The sequence below is a fragment of the Aquarana catesbeiana genome, linkage group LG02 (assembly GCF_042186555.1).
Source record: "Aquarana catesbeiana isolate 2022-GZ linkage group LG02, ASM4218655v1, whole genome shotgun sequence".
Lineage (NCBI taxonomy): Eukaryota > Metazoa > Chordata > Amphibia > Anura > Ranidae > Aquarana > Aquarana catesbeiana.
The window spans coordinates 786384774-786406734 of record NC_133325.1 but is presented as its reverse complement, the minus strand read 5'-3'; the positions used below and the strand labels follow the sequence as shown (position 1 = coordinate 786406734).

The window sequence follows — 21961 nt, the reverse complement described above, 5'->3', positions numbered from 1 at the left end:
TCTCTCAATAAGGGCTTATTGAATAAATGTAAAATTACAAAATTGTTATCTAAACTAATCTCATTCATTACAAATTTCCCCAATAACCTGGATTTCATTTCCAACCAAAGGTTGTCTAAACCAGTTTCAATATATCTATATTATTAATAAAATTGTTAAACTCATATTAGAAATTAATACTCATTATTACTTAATTTTACTTAATTTCCCTTTTTTAAATGCACTGTTTCCACTATCAAAGGATATTCAATTTGTGTAATACACGGTTAAATGTAACCTTCATTTTACCATGTTTGGAAAACAGATTCAAAATAATTGTGATCACATTGTTTACCATTAGATTCGTTAACCCGGCACATTTTGTTATAAATGTTTTGTCTAAACTGGAATTGGCATGATGTCCTTCCAGCTTATCACTAACCTCTCATCCCAGCCACATTTCTTTCATGAGAGCACAAAGGAGGGGGTCACATCTGCATACATGACACACACAAGCAATAGAACTAAAGATCCCAGCCTTCGCACACAGATACACCAATATCTCTCTAAAATCGCTTACATTTTTCCCATTTGTACACAACACATGCATATCATTCTCTCAATTTCTTTTAACTCTTTAATATTTCCCTGCATAAATTCTGCATTCCTTATTTTGTTCAGATATCTTTTATATCTAGCTTCTATGATCAGACGGGCAGCCAGTGTACTTATCCCATCTTCTCTCTCTGACAACATATAAAGTATTCTGTTTTAACTCTCATTTCTCTGTTTCTGACTTTTACTAGTTGTAGTGCCTGACCCCAAATTCATCCCACAACTTAACATGAAAATGTCCCTTTCTGTCTAGTGTTAATGTCACCCTTGATCCATCCTGCTCACATTGATAGCTGTTTCTCTAGCTGTTTACTCTGCATGATTCTTAGTCCCTGTGGACTTTGGTAACCCAGTTACCCATTGTGGATCCCTGTCCACTTTAACCATTAATCTAGGGGCTCAGTATAGGCGGAACCGCACCTTTGGTTCATATATAGCGCTCCTCTTGCGCTGGGCATTTTTGAGGGTCTCTTACCCTTCATTCCCTTACTTAATTCAATGCCCATAATGACTGGCCAGTCTTCTCTCTTATCTATGTGTGCCTATACCCTCTTGCCTCTAAACTACTTTATCTAGCAGATTTACTACATATACCTGTGAACAGCACTATTCTTCCCTTTCTTATCTATAACACTCCGATGGACAATAGACAGGGACAACATAACATATAACCACCAATCAATACAGTTCGATTAAGGGGCGTAAAATAGGTACCCTTTGTCCCGAAAATGCCTTACCGATCAAGGAAGTCTGATAACTCAAATGTAAGCAAAAGTCTTACCTCAGCCGGCTGATTATCAGAAATCCCTGGATCGTCTCAAGCTCCTCGTTTCGGATACTCAGGGTCACCTGGAATCCCCTCCTAAGGCAAAGCTCGCCATGCTGACTCAGTTAAATTGATGATAGGCAACTCCTATCCTCATATTGATTAGTGGTTCCAAATTAATAATAACTACTGCAATAGGGAACAGACATCAAAAGATACACTCAGCATCTTTCCAAATAACTGTTCTGCTTTATTATGACGCAATTGAAGGTTTTTATGCACATGATTACGTAGGTATCACATTAATATTACAATTGTATGTTTATGGTAACAAGGGGCGTTACATAGGCAGGCTAATTCTAATCAGGACTCGAAAGAATGTAAACATTTACTGAAAACATTATTAGTGCCGTGTGCACAGTGAGGGCAGTGTGGAATACATACAAATTACAATACAATTATATACAGAACTTACAAATTTCCATTACAAAAATGATAAAAAATTTTGTTTGGTTACTGTGTTGCATGACCGCGCAATTTTCATTTAAAAAGTGACAGCGCTAAAAGCTGAAAATTAGCTTGGACAGGAAGGGGGGAAAGAGCCGGTATTGAAGTGGTTAATTGGTTCTGTTCCATTCTTTTAGATGCGACATTCGTCATTTCGAATAATTCGTAACTTCGGATAAATTCGTATTCATTACATTTACTAACAGCCAAATTTGAAAGGAAATTCCAATACCTATAATTTAATGGTTCGATTTTAAACACGCTTATGCCGCGTACAGATGATCGGAATTTGCGACAACAAATGTTCGATGGAAGCTTGTTGTCGGAAATTCCGACCGTGTGTAGGCTCCATCGAACATTTGTTGTCGGAATTTCCGACAACAAAAATTTGAGAGCTGGTTCTCTAATTTTCCAACAACAAAATCCAGAAATTCCGATCGTGTGTACACCATTCCGACGCACAAAATTACACGCTTGTTCGGAATCAAGCAGGCGAGCCGCACTGGCTATTGAACTTCATTTTTCTCGTCGTACGTGTTGTACGTCACCACGGTCTTGACGTTCGGAATTTCCGACAACATTTGTGTGACCGCGTGTAAGCAAGACAAGTTTCAGCCAACATCTGTCGGAAATAAATCCACGGTTTTGTTGTCGGAAAATCCGATCGTGTGTACATAGCATTAGGAGTGTAACCCTGTAGCAGGTATTGGTGAGAAGCCAAAATGAACTCTAGTCTATGCTATCCACTGAGACATGTCTAACTGCAGTCCATGATTTATCCGTGTTCCTGTTTCCCTCCAGGTGACAGAGTTCATGATGAACAGGTGGAAGGAAAATTATACATTAACCGGGTGTTCAACATTCGAGCCGACAGGATGTTTGAGCTGCTCTTCACCCCCTCTCGTTTCATGCAGAAGTTTTATGCCTCCAGGAAAGTCTTTGGTAAGTCCTACTTAGACATGTGCAAAACGAAAAGATTTGTTTTTATTTTTGGATCGATTTGTTAAGTTACTAATATAGTTTCATTGCATTCATAACAAAACGGGGCTCAAATTTTTCCAATGGATTTAAAGCATTCGAATCAAATTTCAAAAGACAGCTATATTCTTTCTATTTGATTTTATTCTATTCCTTTATTTTATATTTTTGTATTTCCTTTTTTTTTTTTTTTTATGTCATCCTATTCTGTTTTATTCCTTTATTTTTCTGTTCGTTATTCTATTGTGTTTTTTTTTTTTTTTATTCTATTCTATAAAGCATCCTAAGTAAGAATTAACATATTTTTTTTCACTTCAATACCCAACTGTACTCATTGCAATATGTTTCCGTTTTCAAATATATATAAATATATATATATATATATATATATATATATATATATATATATATATATATATATATATATAATATATATATATATAATAATTTTTTTATGTGTGTGTGTGTGTATATATATGTATGTATATATATGTATATATATATTATATCATTTACTTTTCCTTGATGCATAAAAATTGTTACACCCAAGCACATAAAATCCCCCCCCCCCCCCCAAAAAAAACCCCTTCAGAAAAAAATGAAAGTTCACAGCTACAAATAGCTGCTTACTTTTTTCATATAAGGACACTTACCTGTCCAGGGGTCCCGCAATGTCCTCATACAAGCCGATTCTTCAATTGACTTTTTCCCAGTTCTGGTCAGTGAGGGTGTGTCCCAATTCTCTCTCCCAGCCTCGTGTGTAAAAGGGGCATTTTGGGAAAGTGTGGAGCTAGTGTAAGCAAAATGTTGTACAACCTAGACACTACGGGTGGGCAATCCGCATAACGGGTTCAAAAGGCTTTAAGTCCCTATGGGGTGTTCCAATGGATTTCTATCAGTGCTGTTACCGTTCTTTGTGTCTTTCAAAACTCCTAACGTCCCAAAGACCTTCTCATTGCACCCACTTTTCCCACTCTTCCTCAATGAAGATTGGAAACACCCCAACAAGATGTTTGCTTCCCCATGTGCTTTTTCGCCTTGTAACCCTGTGAGGAGGATTTATGGAATAAAGATTTATTCCTGTAGATGCGGCCCTGTCCCACTTTAATAAGATGACTACCAAATGGTTGGAGGCCCTTTTTGTAGAACTCTTTTCTCTCTGGTGGGCCCTGTCCTTCACCCCACATTCTTCCTGTGACTTTATTTGTCCAACCATGACAGCCTGGCTGAGATCCCTTAAGAGATCTTAGGACTTTTGCAGCTGATCCCTTGATTTATAGAATGCATGGAGCAACTAACTGGGGCTTTAAATTTCAGTTGTGATGGTCTCCTGCAGGCTTCCTGTCTTCTCTCTCACCTCGGTCTCCGGTTCATACACACGCATAGGGCACTTTGGTTAAAGTGCAAGACTGCAGAACCTGCGTGTAAGAAGTGTTCCATCCACCTGAACTTTCAAGGACAATGTCTCCTCAAACCTAATCTTCATACTGTTATCAAGAACGCCACTGATGGCCACAGCACACACCATCCATAGTGGAAGAAGCCAAAGGAGCAGATTGGAAAGTCTTCTCCCTCTGTAACTGATAAGAAACTTCTATTTTCATTTCTCCACTCCTGTGCCCTCCATACTAAAATCCCCCCCAAGCTAAGATCTGGTATTCAGTCTACCAAATCATCAAGCAAGCCTTATTTAGCAGCTAGATACACCCTCTTCCATACCTCTGCTGTATGGACAGACTCCAGTAACTGCAACATGTTCTGTATTATATGCACTCCATCGTCGTCTCTGGATCGGAACCCTGGCCCCTTTTTTTTTTTTTTTTTTTTAAATTTCATAAAGCGCAGAATCAGTGGATCAGACCCAGGAACGCCTGCCAAGAAAGACCCGGAAAGCATACCAACACTCACCCTCCTAGCATTAAGCTCAACCTGCTTACATGAATCTCCAGGCTTCCACCCTAGGCGTTTTATTTTTAGTTTTCAAGACCGCTGGTCTAACCACTCCCTAATGAAGACCTTTTGTATGAGGATTCTCCCATGTAGCTCACCTCTGTTCATTACTGTGTGACTCTATGGGCTGTAAATTTTCTAAATTCACCATTTGAACTCATTGCCGACATTCCTCTCTCTATTCTCACTCACATTTACTTGACAGAACTGTGGAATGTGAAGGGGCCTGATAGTTTATAACCCTGCTGTGTAAAACTTAGCCCCAGGCCCACATACACGCCCGCCAATCAGGTTTGCCAACCTCCTGTGACCTTCTTTTTCTTTTTCTCTTTCTTTTTCTCTTTCTTTTTCTCTTTCTTTTTCTCTTTTTTTTCTTTTTTCTTTTTTCTTTTTCTCTTTCTCTTTCTTTTTCTCTTTCTCTTTCTTTTTCTTTTTCTTTTTCTCTTTCTCTTTCTTTTTCTTTGTTTTTTTTTTTTTTTTTTTTTTTTTTTTTGTTTTTTTGTTTTTTCTCTGAACACATGAAAAATGTACTGACTGAGCACATTTTTCTTTTACTGACATCCTAAAATATGACAAACTCGGGGCATGGCCTGGAGAGCAATGGAGTAGGATGCATGCAGTGAGAGTTTCACTTACCAATACTCCTGCATAAGATATCCTGCCTCAATCCTGATCGATACTTTCCGATTTATACACCCTGGGAATCTCCCGACCACTTCAGGACTATGTCCCCACCGAAAAAAAGCCTCCGAGGCCGCCGACAAACTCGACAAATACCGCCGGCTTGAAAAAGAACAGGCCGAAGATGGAGCCGGTGCCTCCTCGGACACTAAGCAAGCCACGGCGGCCACTAACAAGGTACTAGACGCCATTGCACTGTGCCAAAGCACACTCACCACCAAAATTGATGAGGTCAAAATAGATGTATCCCTCATCAGACAAGACCTGTCTACCTTGCAAGACCGCGTGGCAGATAAGGAGATCCGCATCAGCAGAGCGGAGGACATCTTGCACCCCCTGCAGCACACTATCAACGAGGTACGACGCCAGCTGCAACAGATCAGTGCAAAGCAGGGCGACATGGAGAATCGCCTCCGAAGGTGCAATCTCCATTTCATCGGTCTCCCAGAGTCTGCAGAGGGCACCGATCCCTCGAGCTTCCTCAAAAACCCTACTGACATCCACCTTTGGCCGGGACGCATTTTCGGTGATTGCGGTGGAGAGCCCATCGCATCCCTACACGTCCCCCCTCCACAAGGAGCCCCACCTCACACCCTGATCGCGAAATTCCTAAACTTCAGGGACCGAGACAAGATCCTCCGCCTGACTAGATAAAAGGGTAATATTCCCCACACCAACACACATGTGGCCGCCTTTCCGGATTTCTCCAACGAGGTATGACAGCGACCCAGATTCCATGATGTCAAACGGCGCCTCCGCATTCTGCACCTCACATATGCAATGCTGTACCCCGCAAGGCTAAGCGTGGAGTGCGATGGCCAAGTTCAATTTTTTGAGGACCCAGACCCATCCACTTGGATTGATCAGAGGGATCACTGGGACTGATCATGCCAACCCATCTACAAGCTGTGAGTACTATCTTTTATTTACTATCCCCAATCCTTCCTACACCAATATTACTACCCATTTTAACCCTGTTGACTTGACTTGACTAGACTAGACCTCCCGTGGGTCCTGTACCTATGCCTGTCGGAGCAGGGGGAAATAACTGGGGATCCTTCTTTATACTCACCCAGAACTCGCAACATGCCTTATGTTTCACGGGGACACCAAAGACTCATGATCCTGAGACCCCTGTTGTCTTTACACATAAGTGATGTATACCGAAGATATTGAACTGAACGCTACCGAGATCTATGCCTCACTTTGCCCACTACCCTGTCGGCAGGTGGGCCCCCCCCCCCCCCCCCCAGCGCGCACAGCCGTAATGGTGGTACACTTTTGTGGCTCCTACACCCCATGCACTTAGAGAAAAAGTTGCCCCCCTAGGGTTTCTGTGATAATTTTTTTTTTTTTTTTTTTTCTTTTTCCTTTTTCTTTTGTTACGGGTATCCTCTTCCTTCTTAGCTTAAAAAAAAAAAAAAAAAAAAAAAAAGCTTCTCTCCTCCATTGGGATCTCAACATTGGATGTCTCCTGTTGATACCTGGTTAAGGGGCGATATGTCCATGCCGAGTTGGGGTGGCAGTGGACTGGGAGGGATGGGTAATGTTTTTTTACCAACATGTTTGCAATGACTTTTATATGCAAAAGGTATCATGTTATTGCCATACACATACTATAGATATTGTTTGCCATTGTTCATTATGCTGCCTGACATGCCTAAATCTGCTCTGCTGGTCCACGTCCAATTAAAATATGACAAACTCCTAATATGCACTAAGACCATCAATATTGAAGCAATATAAAGGATATGTAAACATTAACAATACAGGGGGTCCCCGGGTTACAAACAAGATAGGGACTTTAGGTTTGTTCTTAAGTTGAATCTGTTTGTAAGTCGAAACAGGTACATTTTTTAAGTGTAGCTCCAGCCAAAAAATAAATGTTTAAGTTTTGTAGATAGCATAGGGAAGGGTTATCACCCCTGTAACATTTGTTTTGCTGTCTGTGCCCCTGTTCAGAAGATTTCACCTCACTTTCTGTCCCAATGACAATTGGATTTTGAAAATTTGGTGTTATTGGGGAAATAAGGATAGGTGATAAAGCATCAGTGGAGACACCTTTTTCCCATATTAACTCTTACAGGAGTGAATTTCCCTTCCCAGGGGTAGATTTCATCTCGCTCCCTGTTGTCTCCCTCCGTTTGTAAGTAGGAGTCGTTTGTAAGTCGGATGTTTGTAAGTAGGGGACCCCCTGTACTCAGAACAAGTAATCTGCTGGCTTTGCAATGAAAAATCCTAAAAAGGGTGACCAAATGTGAGCATGAATAGGATGATGCAAGACCTGGGGTGCCCTGGGATAAAACTGAAAAAATACGTTATGCAGTGTGTGTAGCACAGTGATCAGTATGCATGGCCAGATTTGGGGGGGGGGGGGCTTTAAGTGGAATCCCCAAAGCAAAATCTGTGCTTATCCACTATATACACTGCACACATACACCAGTCTTTGTACCCACAAAATATTCCTAATTACTGTAACTGACTGCCTCCCAGACACACATAAACCTCAGGACAGAGGATCGTTCTTTTAAAAATGAAACGTTTCCATTGCATATGCTGTTCTCCACACAAAAAAGGACTGACGGAGCCAACCTTAAAGAGGAACATTAAAGCCAGCAACTGTTGGAACAATGAACAATGAACAACTTGGTCAGGACCAATGGTGGCTGGTGCTAAAAAAAAAATTTTGGGGAGGCGCAAACAAACCCCTTAAGGTCCGCCCACACCAGAACTGTCACGGCTCCCCTGATACCCAACGGCTTCCATGCTCATCTTCTTTCTGGGTTCCTTCAGCCTCCTGATATGCCGGAATGAGAAACCAGAAGTGAAGCGAATATTGATTTGCTAAAATCAAAAGTGGTTCCGGGCGCAGTGCTCTGTGCACTGAAGACAAGCCAATTAGAGTCTCGGGCTCAAATAGCATGCTTGTCAAAAATTGACAGGCCTAATAGACACCCATTAGTCCGAGGCCTTGTGCAGTGCACATACATACATACATACATACATACATACATACATACATACATACATACATACAGAACAATTTTTTTTATTTTTAAATAAATGATTAACATTTTTTGAATGTGAAGATGTTCAATGTTAGTCAGAACGATTTATTTTTAAATAAATGATATATGACTGGCTTTCTTATTAGGCAAACTAACTTTGGGGGGGGGGGCTGCACCCCTGCGTCCCTGCGTCCCTATGGACTGGCCGCCGCTGGTCCACTACTACCAAATGTATAACATAATGTATAGAGTGCAGGGGTCAGGAGTTGGTAACCTACAAAATGTAGAGTGCAGCAGTCAGAATGAACACTCTGTTTACCTTGGAGTACCCTATTATATCAAAGTCCCCAGCATCTTCCTATACATCAGGGTTCCAAGAGTCCCTCTATACTTCAGAGTCCCCCCCCCCCTTACATCAGAGTCCGCACAGATCTCACTTACATCAGTTCCTCCTGATGCAAGAGGGGGGATGCTGTGGACTCTGATGTAAAGAGATCCCAGGGTTCTCCCTTACATCAGAGCTCTCCTTTACGTCCGACTCCAGTGTTCCCTTTTACATTCGAGTCCACAGAGTTCTCCCTGTCTCTCATCAGAGTCTGCAGGGTTCTCCTTACAGTGCAAGGGAGAATGCTGCTGGCCATATGTAAAGGGGGACTCTGATGTAAGGGGATTTATGGTCGCCACAGCCCCCCCCTTACACAAGAGTCCAGAGTTCCCCCTTTACATCAGAGTCTGCGGTATTCCCCCTGTACAAGGGGGAACTCTGCTGTAAAGGGGAACGCTGCAGACTGTGGTGTAAGGGGGAATGCTGTGGACTCTGGTGTAAAGGGGAACTCTGATGTAAGGTGGTCTCTGGTGACCAGAGCCACCCTTTCATCAGAGTGCACAGAGTTCCCCCTTGCACTGTAAGGGGGGGAATTCTGCAGACTCTGATGCAAAGGGGAACTCTGAGGACATGGATTTAAGGGGGAAATCCTGAAATCTGATGTGGGGGGGGGGGGGGGATTCTGGTGACCGCAGAGTGAATACACTAAGGTAAGGGGGAACCTTTTAGATCAGTGTCCCCCTTACCTTGGAGTATTCACCCCCCCTTTACATCAGTTACCAGACCCCCCCCCCCCCTCCCCCTCAGGCTGTGTGGCCTCTTGGCTGGAGCTGTCATTCACACTGACTGTCGCTCGCCGGGTGCATGCAGGGCACTAAGGGCCAGGCCTTGCCGTTTGATCCTCTTCTCCTCCCAACTTCACTCCAAGTCCTGGGCCAGCGCTCCCCCTCCTCCTCCCCTCGTTGCATTTAGAGCCAAACTTGCATTTTGGAAAAGGCGCCATGACGTCACCGCGCCCGCCGAGTACAACTGTTCTTTGTATAGTAACTGAAAGCTCTGCATGTTCTAATGCCTAATCTGCAGCAGGCACTGACTTGGCACACAATATAGTATGACACACCTACATTTATAATATCATTAGAACATTTTTTATATTGACAAGATTACATACAGTGACTAAGAATTGGAGTCTAATTATTTAGAGTGCTGTGATTCCAAGATGACACATTGATATGATACATTATTTTCTTCAGATCTGGAGTCTTCTCCCTGGCAGTCAGACGGTAATGGCAATCAGGCCAGGACACTGACTTATACCATTACCATCAACAACCCGCTGGTCGGGAAATTCACCACTGCTACAGACAAACAGGTACGATGAACTTTTGTACTGCGCCATGGCGTGTGATTGTGCTGTTAATATGTTGGCAACATAGTGCACTGCCTGAGCTGAGATAAAGTGGTTGAAAACCTCAGGCATAAAATACGAACAAAGCATATCCTTCTATATAGTGTGTACCTGTGTCAATTAGGAGCACTAAGGGGGAGAGGATTTGCTAAAACTGATGCACACAAAATCTGGTGCACCTGTGGATGGTAACCAATCAGCTTCTAACTTCAGCTTGATTAATTAAGCTTTGACACTAAGGCCGGGTTCACACTGGTACGACGCGACATTCGTACCACTTTGGATCCGACTTTACCCTGCGACTTGAAGTCCGACTTCAATGAACAGGAATCCGACTTTGATGCCCGACAAAACCAGGCACTGTCTGGTATGAATCTTTAGGGGGAACTCCACGCAAAATTGAAAAAACAAAAAACAAAAAAAAAACAGCATGGGTTCCCCCTCCAAGAGCATACCAGGCCCTTCGGTCTGGTATGGATTTTAAGGGTAACCCCCGACGCTGTTTGTGTTTTTTTTTTTTTTTTTTCCAAAATCTATACCAGACCCTTAATCGAACACACAGCCCGGCAGATCAGGAAAGGGGGTGGGGACCAGCGAGCGCCGCCCCCCCTCCTCAACCATACCAGGCCACATGCCCTCAACATGGGGGGGGGGGGGGGGTGCTTTGGGGCAGGGGGGCCCTGCGCCCCCTCAACCCAAAGCACCTTGTCCCCATGTTGATGAGGGCAAGGGCCTCTTCCCGACAACCCTGGCCGTTGGTTGTCAGGGTCTGCGGGCGGAGGGCTTATCGGAATCTGGGAGCCCCCTTTAACAAGAGCACCGTAGCGTTGCGTCCTGCTGTCGGGGCACTGTAGCATTGCGTCCTGCTGTCGGGGCACAAAAGAGATTCCCTCTTCAACATTAACTGATGGGGGAATCCAGCAATTTTCTTTCATTCAACCTGAGGTTAAGGAAGGCCATAGATCAGTGGTAGGTAACTTTTTAAAGAGGTGGAGATCTACCTGAACAACGTGGGGCAAGTCAAAGATCACCAGGCACAGTCTCGTCCAGTGTCACCTCCTCACACCGGATTTAAACCTACTAAGTGCCGTACCACTGTGTCACAGTCACAAGCATTGCACGGCAATCATGGGTTTAAATCCAGTGGTGAGGAGGTAACATCGCCTCCTCACCACCCTGTCAAATACACTCGGACCACTTTTCAGATAAGCAGCGGTGCCTGCTGCACTTGTGATTGAGCCCTTAGTTGCATTCGGCAGCAGCACCCTTAGGCCTTGTTCACATGTAAAGTTGGGGGGGGGGGGGGGGGTAAAACCTGGCGGTTGAGTTGCGGTTTTACTGCCCCCAATCTCTAACCCTGAAGCAGCAGCCAAAGGAGTACACATACTGCAGCAATTAAGCCCCCTGTTGCTTTTAGTGTGTGCTACAGCCTGCAAATTATGACCCATTCAAGTAAATGGGGCCAGTCTGCAAGCGCCCCGCAACTGCATGCTTCGGCAGAGGGGGTTAAAGCAGGTGGTGAGAGAGCAACAAACCGCTGCTATTATGCCCAGTGTATTGCTTCACACTGACCTGAAGATCTCTTCTTTCCTGCTGCTGGCACCACTCTGGAGACCGCTAGTCGTGATAAGAGGTGGAGTGCAGTTGGTATCACTCCGCATGGGACAGGAGCCGGCACTACAGAGGAGACATCGGATTATGCGGCTCTTGTTCCCTTCTACAGCTCCATCTTTACAAGTAGTTCCTCTGCACTGCAGTCTGTTTGATGCTCCGGGATGACGGGTCAGCAAGCCAAGACCGTGATCTACCAGTTGCCTGTCTGGGATCTACTGGTAGATTGCGATCTACAGGTTGGTGACCCCCGTCATAGATGATGCTATTTCCTGTTGTAGGATAGAAAATCGTGTTGTTCACCCAGCAACACAGTCAGTGTTGAAGGGGGAATCTCTCCCACAGCGCTATTGTGTTCTGCTGGCGGGGAGCCTTCCCTGCCGGCAGAACACACTGCTGATGGCTGACAGTGATTGCATGTAAAAAAAAAAAAATTGACAGGCTGGTTGAACTGAAATTGATTGAATCGACTTCAGTACAACCAGCCTGCCGATAGCAGAGGCTGAGCCGGTGCCAACCCAGGCAACTGGGCGGATCCCAACTCCATTGTCGCGATCTTGCCAGAGTCTGGGCCGGCTCTGATGTCAGCCCGCTGTCTGCTGAAAACTGGTCACAGGAGAGTAGAACTGCACTCCTGTGATCTACAGAAGTACAGCCAAACGAGCTTTCCCCGTACTTCTCCTTTTTAATTTGCAGCAGAGAAAGATCGTGTCTCCTACCCTACCAGATAGGGCTGTGCTGTATAGCAGAGCCTTGCAAATCTCAGACATGGATGGGCAAGTAAAACGGTTCTCTTATAGAACGGCTCGCTCTTGTCCATCCCCCCAAGTATACGGGATCAAAGCCAGGAACTGGCTGGGAGATCCTGTGACGGGAGTCCCCTCAATGCATGAAAACACAGCAGGGTTTTTTTCCCTTTTATCTCACTTGAAACGCGTTGTGCCCCTTGATGCTTCCCACGCATTCCCCTCTCCCCTGTTTTTGCAGCCATGAATAACACTTGTGTTCTGTTCCTGCAGATTCTGCACAAGGCGAGTCAGGAAGGTCAGTACTACATCGTGGACACGGAGGTGGTCACACACGACGTCCCGTATCACGATTATTTCTACACTGTGAACAAATACTGTATATTCCGAACCTCCAAACACAAGTGCCGATTACGGTGAGAACTGAGCAGACTTGTATGAATGATAGGAAGCACTGGGTGGATACCTGTAGTTACAGTATATGAGTCTCTTAATGACATGTTTAAAACAGAAGCAGTTCCTGTCGCCTGGTTGGGTTAAATCAGTAGGCACTTGCTGCCAATACAGTGCCTTGACAAAGTATTCATACCCCTTGAGATTTTCCACATTTTGTCATGTTACAACCAAAAATATAAATGTGTTTTTATTGGGATTTTATGTGATAGACCAACACAATGTGGCACATAATTGTGAAGTGGAAGGAAAATGATAAATGGTTTTAAATTTTTTTTTTTTTTTTTTTTTACAAATAAATATGTGAAAAGTGTGGGGTACATTTGTATTCAGCCCCCTTTACTCTGATACCCCTAACTAAAATCTAGTGGATCCAATTGCCTAATTAGTAAATAGAGTCCACCTGTGTGTAATTTAATCTCAGTATAAATACAGCTGTTCTGTGAAGCCCTCAGAGGTTTGTTGGAGAACCTTAGTGAACAAACAACATCATGAAAACCAAGGAACACACCAGACAGGTCAGGGATAAAGTTGTGGAGAAGTTTAAAGCGGGGTTGGTTTATAAAAAAATCTCCCAAACTTTGAACATCTCACGGAGCTCTGTGAAAATGGAAAGAGTATGGCACAACTGCAAACCTACCAAGACATGGCCGTCCACCTAAACTGACCGGCCGGGCAAGGAGAACATTCATCAGAGAAGCAGACAAAGAGGTCCATGGTAACTCTGGAGGAGCTACAGAGATCCACAGCTCAGGTGGAAGAATCTGTCCATAGGACAACTATTAGTCGTGTTCTCCACAAATCTGCCCTTTATGGAAGAGTGGCAAGAAGAAAAACATTGGTGAAAGAAAACCATAAGAAGTCCCGTTTGCAGTTTGCGAGAAGCCATGTGGAGGACAAAACATACATGTGGAAGAAGGTGCTCTATTCAGATGAGACCAAAACTTTTTGGCCTAAAAGCAAAATGCTATGTGTGGCGGACAACTAACACTGCACATCACCCTGAACACACCATCCCCACCGTGAAACATGGTGGTGGCAGCATCATGTGGTGGGGATGATTTTCTTCAGCAGGGACAGGGAAGCTGGTCAGAGTTGATGGGAAGATGGATGGAGCCAAACACAGGACAATCTTAGAAGAAAACCTGTTAGAGTCTGCAAAAGGCTGGAGACTGGGGCGGAGGTTCACCTTCCAGCAGGACAACGACCCGAAACATACAGCCAGAGCTACAATGGAATGGTTTAAATCAAAGCATATCCATGTGTTAGAATGGCCCAGTCACAGTCCAGACCTAAATCCAATTGAGAATCTGTGACAAGACTTGAAAATTGCTGTTCACAGACGCTCTCCATCCAATCGGACAGAGCTTGAGATATTTTGCAAAGAAGAAGAATGGGCAAAAATGTCCCTCTCTAGATGTGCAAAGCTGATAGAGACATCCCCAAAAAGACTTGCAGCTGTAATTGCAGAGAAAGGAGGTTCTACAAAGTATTGACCATAAAAATGCCCCCCCACACTTTTCACATATTTATTTGTAAAATATTTTGAAAATCATTTATCATTTTCCTTCCACTTCACAATTATGTGCCACTTTGTGTTGGTCTATCACATAAAATCTCAATAAAATACATTTACGTTTTTGGTTGTAACATGACAAAATGTGGGAAATTTTAAAGGGGGGTATGAAATCTTCTTCAAGGCACTGTAGAGTAATGAGACGGGAAGGCCAAAGGTCAGATTTACCTTCCTAGAGGGAATGGAGGAGGACACGGCTGCTGTTTAGTAATCAAGTGGCCCCGTACAGCCTACCTGACAGGTCTAGGGGGAGCACTGCTCTTGCTGTGATTGGACACAGCGGGAGCCAATCAGCGGGTCAGGCGGCTGCAATGGACGCCGCGACTTGCCGATCATTCACAGGAGAGACAGAGCAGCGGTGTGCCGATAGAAACAAAGCACACTGCTGATCTGTCGGAGGAAAAGTGAGAGATTGTGTTTCAGCTAAGCTGAATCACAATCTCTCTTCCTCAAGTGAATTCCCCCCCCCCCCACCACAGTTAGAAAACCCTCCCAGGGAGCACATTTAACCCCTTGATCGCCCCTGTAGTTAACCCCTTCCCTGCTAGTGTCATTTATACGTTGATCAGTGCAAATTTTTTTTTTTAGATTTTTTTTTTTTTTCTTTTTTAGTACTGATCACTGTATATCTGTGTCACTGGTCCCCAAAAAGAGTCACTTGGAGTCAGATTTGTCCGCCGCAATGTCGCAGTCCCGCTAAAAATCGTAAATCTCCGCCATTACCAGTAAAAAAAGTCCCTATATCTATCCCCTTTTTTTTGTAGAAGTTATAACTTTTGTGCAAACCAATCAATATACGCTTATTGGAATTTTTTTACCAAAAATATGTAGCTGAATATGTATTGGCCTAAATTGATGAAGAAATTTATTTATTTTTTTTACTTTTTTTTTTTTTTTTTCTTGTTTTTATAACAAAGTAAACAAAATTGTCTTTTTTTTTTTTTTTTTTCCAACATTGTCAGTCTTTTTTCGTGTATAGAGCAAAACATAAAAACTGCAGAATTGATCAAATACCACCAAAAAGCTCTATTTGTGGAAAAAAAGCCATCAACTTTATTTGGGTCCAGCGTCGCACGAGCGCACAATTGTCAGTTAAAGCGACGCAGTGCCGTATCACAAAAAAATGGTCTGGTCAGGAAGTAGATAAAACCTTCCGGGGCTGAAGTGGTTAACTGGCCCCTTCCCCAGCTCTCCATCCTAAACATCCCCCACCCCTGTGTGCCCGCAGCAGCTGGCAGGAGGAGGAAAGCCGGTAGCGCTGGGATGGGGCACACAGCAGGGAGAATCAGATCGGGGTTGCAATTACAGCAACGATGATGACCTCTGTGTCGCCCCCTGCAGCAGCTAAAAGCAGGCTGGAGGGAGAGGGGGAGAAACTGGCTTTCAGCTGCTGCAGGGGGAGACGCCCGGCATCGTTCCTGTAATTGCACCCCTGCGGCACAGATCATCCTCCCTGTCCTGCCCACATCTGATTTCCCCCTGCTGCCCAGGCCCCCCTGTGTGCCCAGGCCCGTACAGGAGGGCAGGTGGTACCCCCTTATCGGTGGCCCTGGAGGAGGAGAACTTCTGCAGGAGAAAACCGACAGCCACCATGAGTTTCAATAAATGTTTCTCAATTCTTAGCCAAATTTGCATAGATCTGCACCAAGTGACCACCTTATTATGCACACCAGTCTAGAATTGGGTTGAACCAAAAGAGGGACCAAAACATCCTTCGGTTTTTGCTGCATAGACCGGTGTTCTGAGAATGTAATGTACATAATTTGCTCCATTCTGCCTCCATAGCATCATCATTACACTTACAAAAGTACTTTTACTATTGCTAGATGCTGCCATCTTGGATGCGATGTCAGCAGCCCCTGCAGACTCAATGACCCTCTATAGCAGGGGTCTCAAACTGGCGGCCCACCAGCTGTTGCGAAACTACAAGTCCCATGAGGCATTGCAAGGCTGACCGTTACAAGCATGACTCCCACAGGCAGAGGCATGATGGGACTTGTAGTTTCGTAACAGCTGGAGGGCCACCAGTTTGAGAGCCCCACCTCTATAGTATTCCTTTTTCCTCCAACCCCCTGACAACTGCATGTAGGGAGATGAGATGAGGAGAGGGGCAGAGGAGCTGGGCCGGCAGGCAGTAATTGGACACTTCTTCTAAAGGGGAGGGGGCCATGACTTGCATGAAGGTAGGGAGCTGAAGAAGGGAATTAACACTTTCTCAAGCTGTCCCATTTTCTAGCCAGTTCAGGGGCGCGTTGCAGGAGAATACAAAAATCAATGGTGGAAAGGAAAAAGTTGCAAGTGAGCATTTTATATGATTTTTCTGTACTTTTTACATGTAATTTTTGAAATTTTTTACACCTATATTCAGGGTGTAACATGTTATGAAAGGACTGGCCCCCGCTCTGACAGCTAGCGGGGATCTTTTCCCTCTACCTAGCTGTCAACATTAAAAAAAAAAAGCGGCCGTGTTGGGCTCCAGCCGCCCAGCCGTGTCGCTCATTCAGTGTTCTGTGAATGGAAAACTACAAGTCCTGACAGCCTTAGCGGCTGTTGGCATGTAGTTCTCAATGAATGACCATAGCGCTGTGATAGTTCATTGATATTTCCTGTCTGAATGTGACGCGGTACAAGCACACGGATACGCTGACAGGTCTGCAGGAGTCCTGCGTGGCATCGACAATCTGCTAATTGCTGGTACAGGGGGTCCCCTAGTTACAAACATCCGACTTACAAACGACTCCTACTTACAAACGGAGGCAGACAACAGGAAGTGAGAGGAAATCTACCCCTAGGAAGGGAAATTCTCTCCTGTAAGAGCTATTTTGGGGAAAAGGTACCTCCACTGATGCTTTATCACCAAGGCTTGTTTCCACAACAACCCAAAATTTTCAAAATCCAATTGTCATTGGGACAGAAAGTGAGGTGAAATCTTCTGAACAGGGGCACACACAGCAAAACAAATGTTACAGGGATGTTAACCCTTCCCTATGCTATCCAAAAAGCTTAAAAATATTTTTTTTGGCTGGAGCTACACTTAAAAAATGTACCTGTTCCGACTTACAAACAGATTCAACTTAAGAACAAACCTATAGTCCCTAACTTGTTTGTAACCCGGGGACCCCCTGTACAGGTAATGCTTTACAGGTTCCTATAACAAAAAATAATGCTAATTTTTTTACTTGCAAAAAAAGTGCATTTTTTATTCTTTGTAAAAAGGGTAACTTTTAAAGGTTACGTGAACGTTCAAAGTGCATTTATCCTTTCTGTTCCCTCAAACTTCCTATCAAGCCAGATATCAGAAGCTGACAACCAACGTAAGGCTCTGGAACGTTGGTGTGTACTGTAGGTATTTCCTATGTATCGGAGATCTTTTACAATGTAAACTGTTGGGATAATTCTATGGGCCTCCTTTATTAATTGCCCGGTGTCTTTCGTGTCTTCAGTGTGATCACAGATGTGAAGTACAAGAAGCAGCCGTGGGGTCTCGTTAAGACCTTCATTGAGAGAAATTCCTGGAGTGGTCTGGAGGATTACTTTAAGCAGTTGGGTAAGTCCTCTTCCTAAATGCTACACCAACCTAAACCACAAGGACTGTACCATGGCAAGTCCATCATAGCCCGATCTTCAAGCAGTTGCAACCCTTGAGGGCCTTTAGCAATGATCGAAATTTGGAATATTGCTTCATTGGTGTAGGTAGGAGAAATGAAGGTGGGTTCTGTTGGGTGTTTAATGGGCTTTACGTGGGTCCTGAGGACTAGAAGGTTCTTTCAACTAACCTGCATTTGTTATGTCACAAATGTCATCACATTAGATGGGACCATGATGTGAGGTTCTGAGGAACCGAAAAGGACCCCCAACCCAGTCCCTCATGTCCCGAACACTATTCCCACTAAACTCATAGCAGTGCCTTCTGGATAAATTTAGCTCTAGCTTCTATTTGACTCCAGTTGTTTGAGGATTGCAATGTATACGGTAGTGGTGGTTTCAAATGCAATCCTAGTTACTGTTTAGACTGAATGATATATTGGTCGGGTGAGGTAGATGAGGTTTTTTTTTTTTTTTTTTTGTCCAGCTAAATAACCAGGGCCAGAGCTAGCCTGTCTGTAGGGAATGTCATGGGGCAGAGGATGGGAGGTCAACAAGTCAGATTATAGGGTCAGCAGCTTGTTGGACAGGGGTCAGAAGGGAGGAGGACAGGGGTAAGAAGGGTAGTGTATGTGATCTGCAGGGCAGAGAACAGGGGGCTAGCAGGGCAGAAGATGGGGGTCAGAAGGACAGTGAACAGGGGTCCGCAGAGTGGAAAACAGGGTTAATAGGGCAGTGTACAGGGGTCAGCAGGGCAGTGTACAGGGGTCCCCAGATCTGAGGATGGGGGTAAGCAGGGTGGAGGATAGGGGTCAGGAGTGGCTTTTTGAGGGGTGCAACTAAAATCTGGGACCACGATAAGAAAATAAGTTTTCAACCTCAAGTCAGTAAAGGAGGAAGGCGGAAAAATAAATCAAGGTGGTTTGTAGCCATTTTAATGGTGCAATGGATTAATGGGGACAACACACACAAACACATTAAAAATCCCAGGTGCATGCAGCTCTGCCTAAACCTTCCAAAACATTTGAGTATCAAATATTTTATTCAGCTGATTACTTACTATAGAAATCCACATCCTGGTCTGTAGGGGCACTGGACATTACCAGTACCGTCCAGGGATTAGCCGAGCCCACCAGGAAGCTGTCACCTGTAATGGACCAATCCTCTGTGGTGGTGAGCGTTCCCCACCCTGCAGCCGCATGCATATAAGTGTGCAAATGCCTTTACATGTGTAAATGCCTTGGCTGCCAATTATTGACCCAATACAGAAGGACATGTTCTTGCACCGGTCCCTCAGGACAAATGCTCCAGCAGGGCAACTGTAATCAAGCAGTACATTACACGCTGGCTTCTCATGGGGCAGAGCCTAGAGCAGTGATGGCGAACCTTGGCACCCCAGATGTTTTGGAACTACATTTCCCATGATCCTCATGCACTCTGTAGTGTAGGTGAGCATCATGGGAAATGTAGTTCCAAAACATCTGGGGTGCCAAGGTTCGCCATCACTGGCCTAGAGGAAGGAAAACTCTTTGAGGTTGCCCAAAACTTATATTGCCTTCTCTCAGCAAAAGCAATCAATGTCCTGAGCTTAGGAATATCCTGCAGAGCACAGTCAACGCTTGGAGCACGGCTATCACTATACTTCCCAGTACTCTGATAAGTAAGGCACTGTCTTCTCACACATCTCTGCCCAACCCTCCCCACTGCTGTTAATTCACAAAAGCCTTTGCATGCACATAATACAAAGCTCTCTGTGATTGGGCAGGAGGAGGGGAGGGGTGAGCATAGCGGCTGCATGCAACACGGCGACTGCAGGAAATGAGAACTGAAGGTCCAGCATTGGAGTGCCAGAAGTATAGTGATCCCCATGACTAAGCTCCAGGGAGTGGAGTGAAACGCGTTGGGGGTGTGGCCTGATTGGAGTGCAGACTGAGGTTGCCACTCTACTCACCACTCCAGGACACCTAGATGTGAGACTTTTAGGGGCCACCCCATTGTTCTTTTAGCTATACTGCCGGAGCGCAGTAAAAATGTAAATTGTAAATTTAAAGAGAAATCCATGAGGTGGCATGCACCTTGTTGGACTTAACCCCTAGTAATCACAGAATTCCTAAAGTTCAGCTTTAAGGCAGAGTCAAACCTTCCACACTCCATACTAGATTTCTGCTAGAATAATCCCCTTCGAAGGTAAACTATAAAAATCATTTTACAGGATGAAATTAAGAGAAGAGCAAAACAAAGACCTAAAAAGAAGGAAATTTGTGAAAGTAACACTGGCGGTGGAGGCTTTTAATTCAAAGCACTGTCCGGCCACAAAAAGTTGGAAGCCATACTAATTCTTGGTTGAATGTTTTTCATATATTTTACTAATTCTCGTTTCTTGTCACAGAATTGGACCTGCTGGTAGAGGAGACCCCAGGAGGCCAATTGCAGGACAGCAGCAGCAAAGCCAGCAGCATCCGGCGGAGGAGACGGGCGCACAGCCGCGGTCATGCAGACCACCTAACTAAACACAGTTCACAGCATCACCCCGGGGAGGCGGGGCTCGACACCCCCCAGGAAATCACAGGTACACTATATATTGTACAGGAAGTGCCCGAGTTACGAACACGTTAAGGACTGTAGGTTTGTTCGTAAGTGAAATCTGTTCTGAAATTTGCTCCGTGTATTGCCAGCCTAGGTTGAGTCCCAGTCAGAACTATTGGCATAGTGTCTACGTGTTCTCCATGTGGTTGCATGGGTTTCCTGCCACACATTAAGGACATGCTGGTAGGTTAATTGGCTCTGGACATGTGAGGTTTTTAATTTCGTTACGAATTGAAATTCAGACAACATTTTCGTTATTTGGAGATTCAGATGTATCTGAATTTCGGAACTTAAAATAGTAATGAATTTCAAGGAATCCAAAATTAATTATAAAGCAGCCATAATTTATCTGAATTCTAAAATAAATTTTACATTCAAAAAAGAATTTGAAATGGAAAAAATATTGCAGTAAATACGATAAGGTATACAAGTGAAATAAGATGATTCTTCCTACTTGGGCTGCTTTATAGAATAGAAAAAAAAATAGAACGGTCTTCCGAAAGGCAAATCAGTTCAAAAACGACGAAATGAATGCGTATATATTAAATGGTTTCTAAAAACAAATCCTAACATAACGATATGAAACCAAATTATAAACTTAACAAATGAATCCAAAACTAAACAAACGTTTCCGTTGTGCACATCTCGAATTGGCCCCTGTCTAAAATTTGCCCCTAGTATGATATTGTATAGCGCACACCCAAGATGGCTGCTTCTCCATCTGCCCCACAAGTAGATAAAGTAGAGCTTTAGGCCCCTAGGTAAAAAATGGCGCTATAGAAAGAAATAGAAATTATAAAAGTAAAAAGCTCAAATTTCCAAACGCCATTTTTGTGTTTGCCCTTCTGAGGTTTCTTAGTTGACCCTTTAAGAAAGGCCAGTCAATCCATTGGCCCTGTAATAGCAGTCATGTCTCAAATCTTTGACTTGGGAACAGCAAGTCAGTAAGTTCTTTTGGTTGCAATGGATCTTTCGCTCTCTGAGCAATTTAGGTCCTTGACCTTTACATAGCAGTCACACGTTCCTTAGGCCCCTTTCACATGATTGGACTGATCGGATCTGCCTGTCCGTTTTTTCAGGCAGATTTAATCGGGCCACCCATTGACTTTTATGAGGACACACATCCGCTGACACCCGCCTGGCATCCAATCCGACAAGATCCGCTGAAAACAGATGTATGGCGATAC

At 44.1% G+C, this 21961-nt stretch overlaps 1 protein-coding gene across 3 annotated transcripts in view; it reads left to right on the top strand.

Annotated features, from left to right (window-relative positions):
* Nucleotides 1-21961, top strand: part of GRAMD1C (GRAM domain containing 1C) — a 169967-nt gene that overhangs the window by 141458 nt on the left and 6548 nt on the right. For all 3 annotated transcript variants that reach the window (XM_073617416.1, XM_073617415.1, XM_073617417.1), the window contains 5 exons: nucleotides 2669-2809; nucleotides 10063-10181; nucleotides 12848-12990; nucleotides 18047-18150; nucleotides 20578-20757. In XM_073617416.1, the coding sequence (XP_073473517.1) occupies nucleotides 2669-2809; nucleotides 10063-10181; nucleotides 12848-12990; nucleotides 18047-18150; nucleotides 20578-20757 (687 nt within the window). The remainder of the gene's footprint in view (nucleotides 1-2668; nucleotides 2810-10062; nucleotides 10182-12847; nucleotides 12991-18046; nucleotides 18151-20577; nucleotides 20758-21961) is intronic.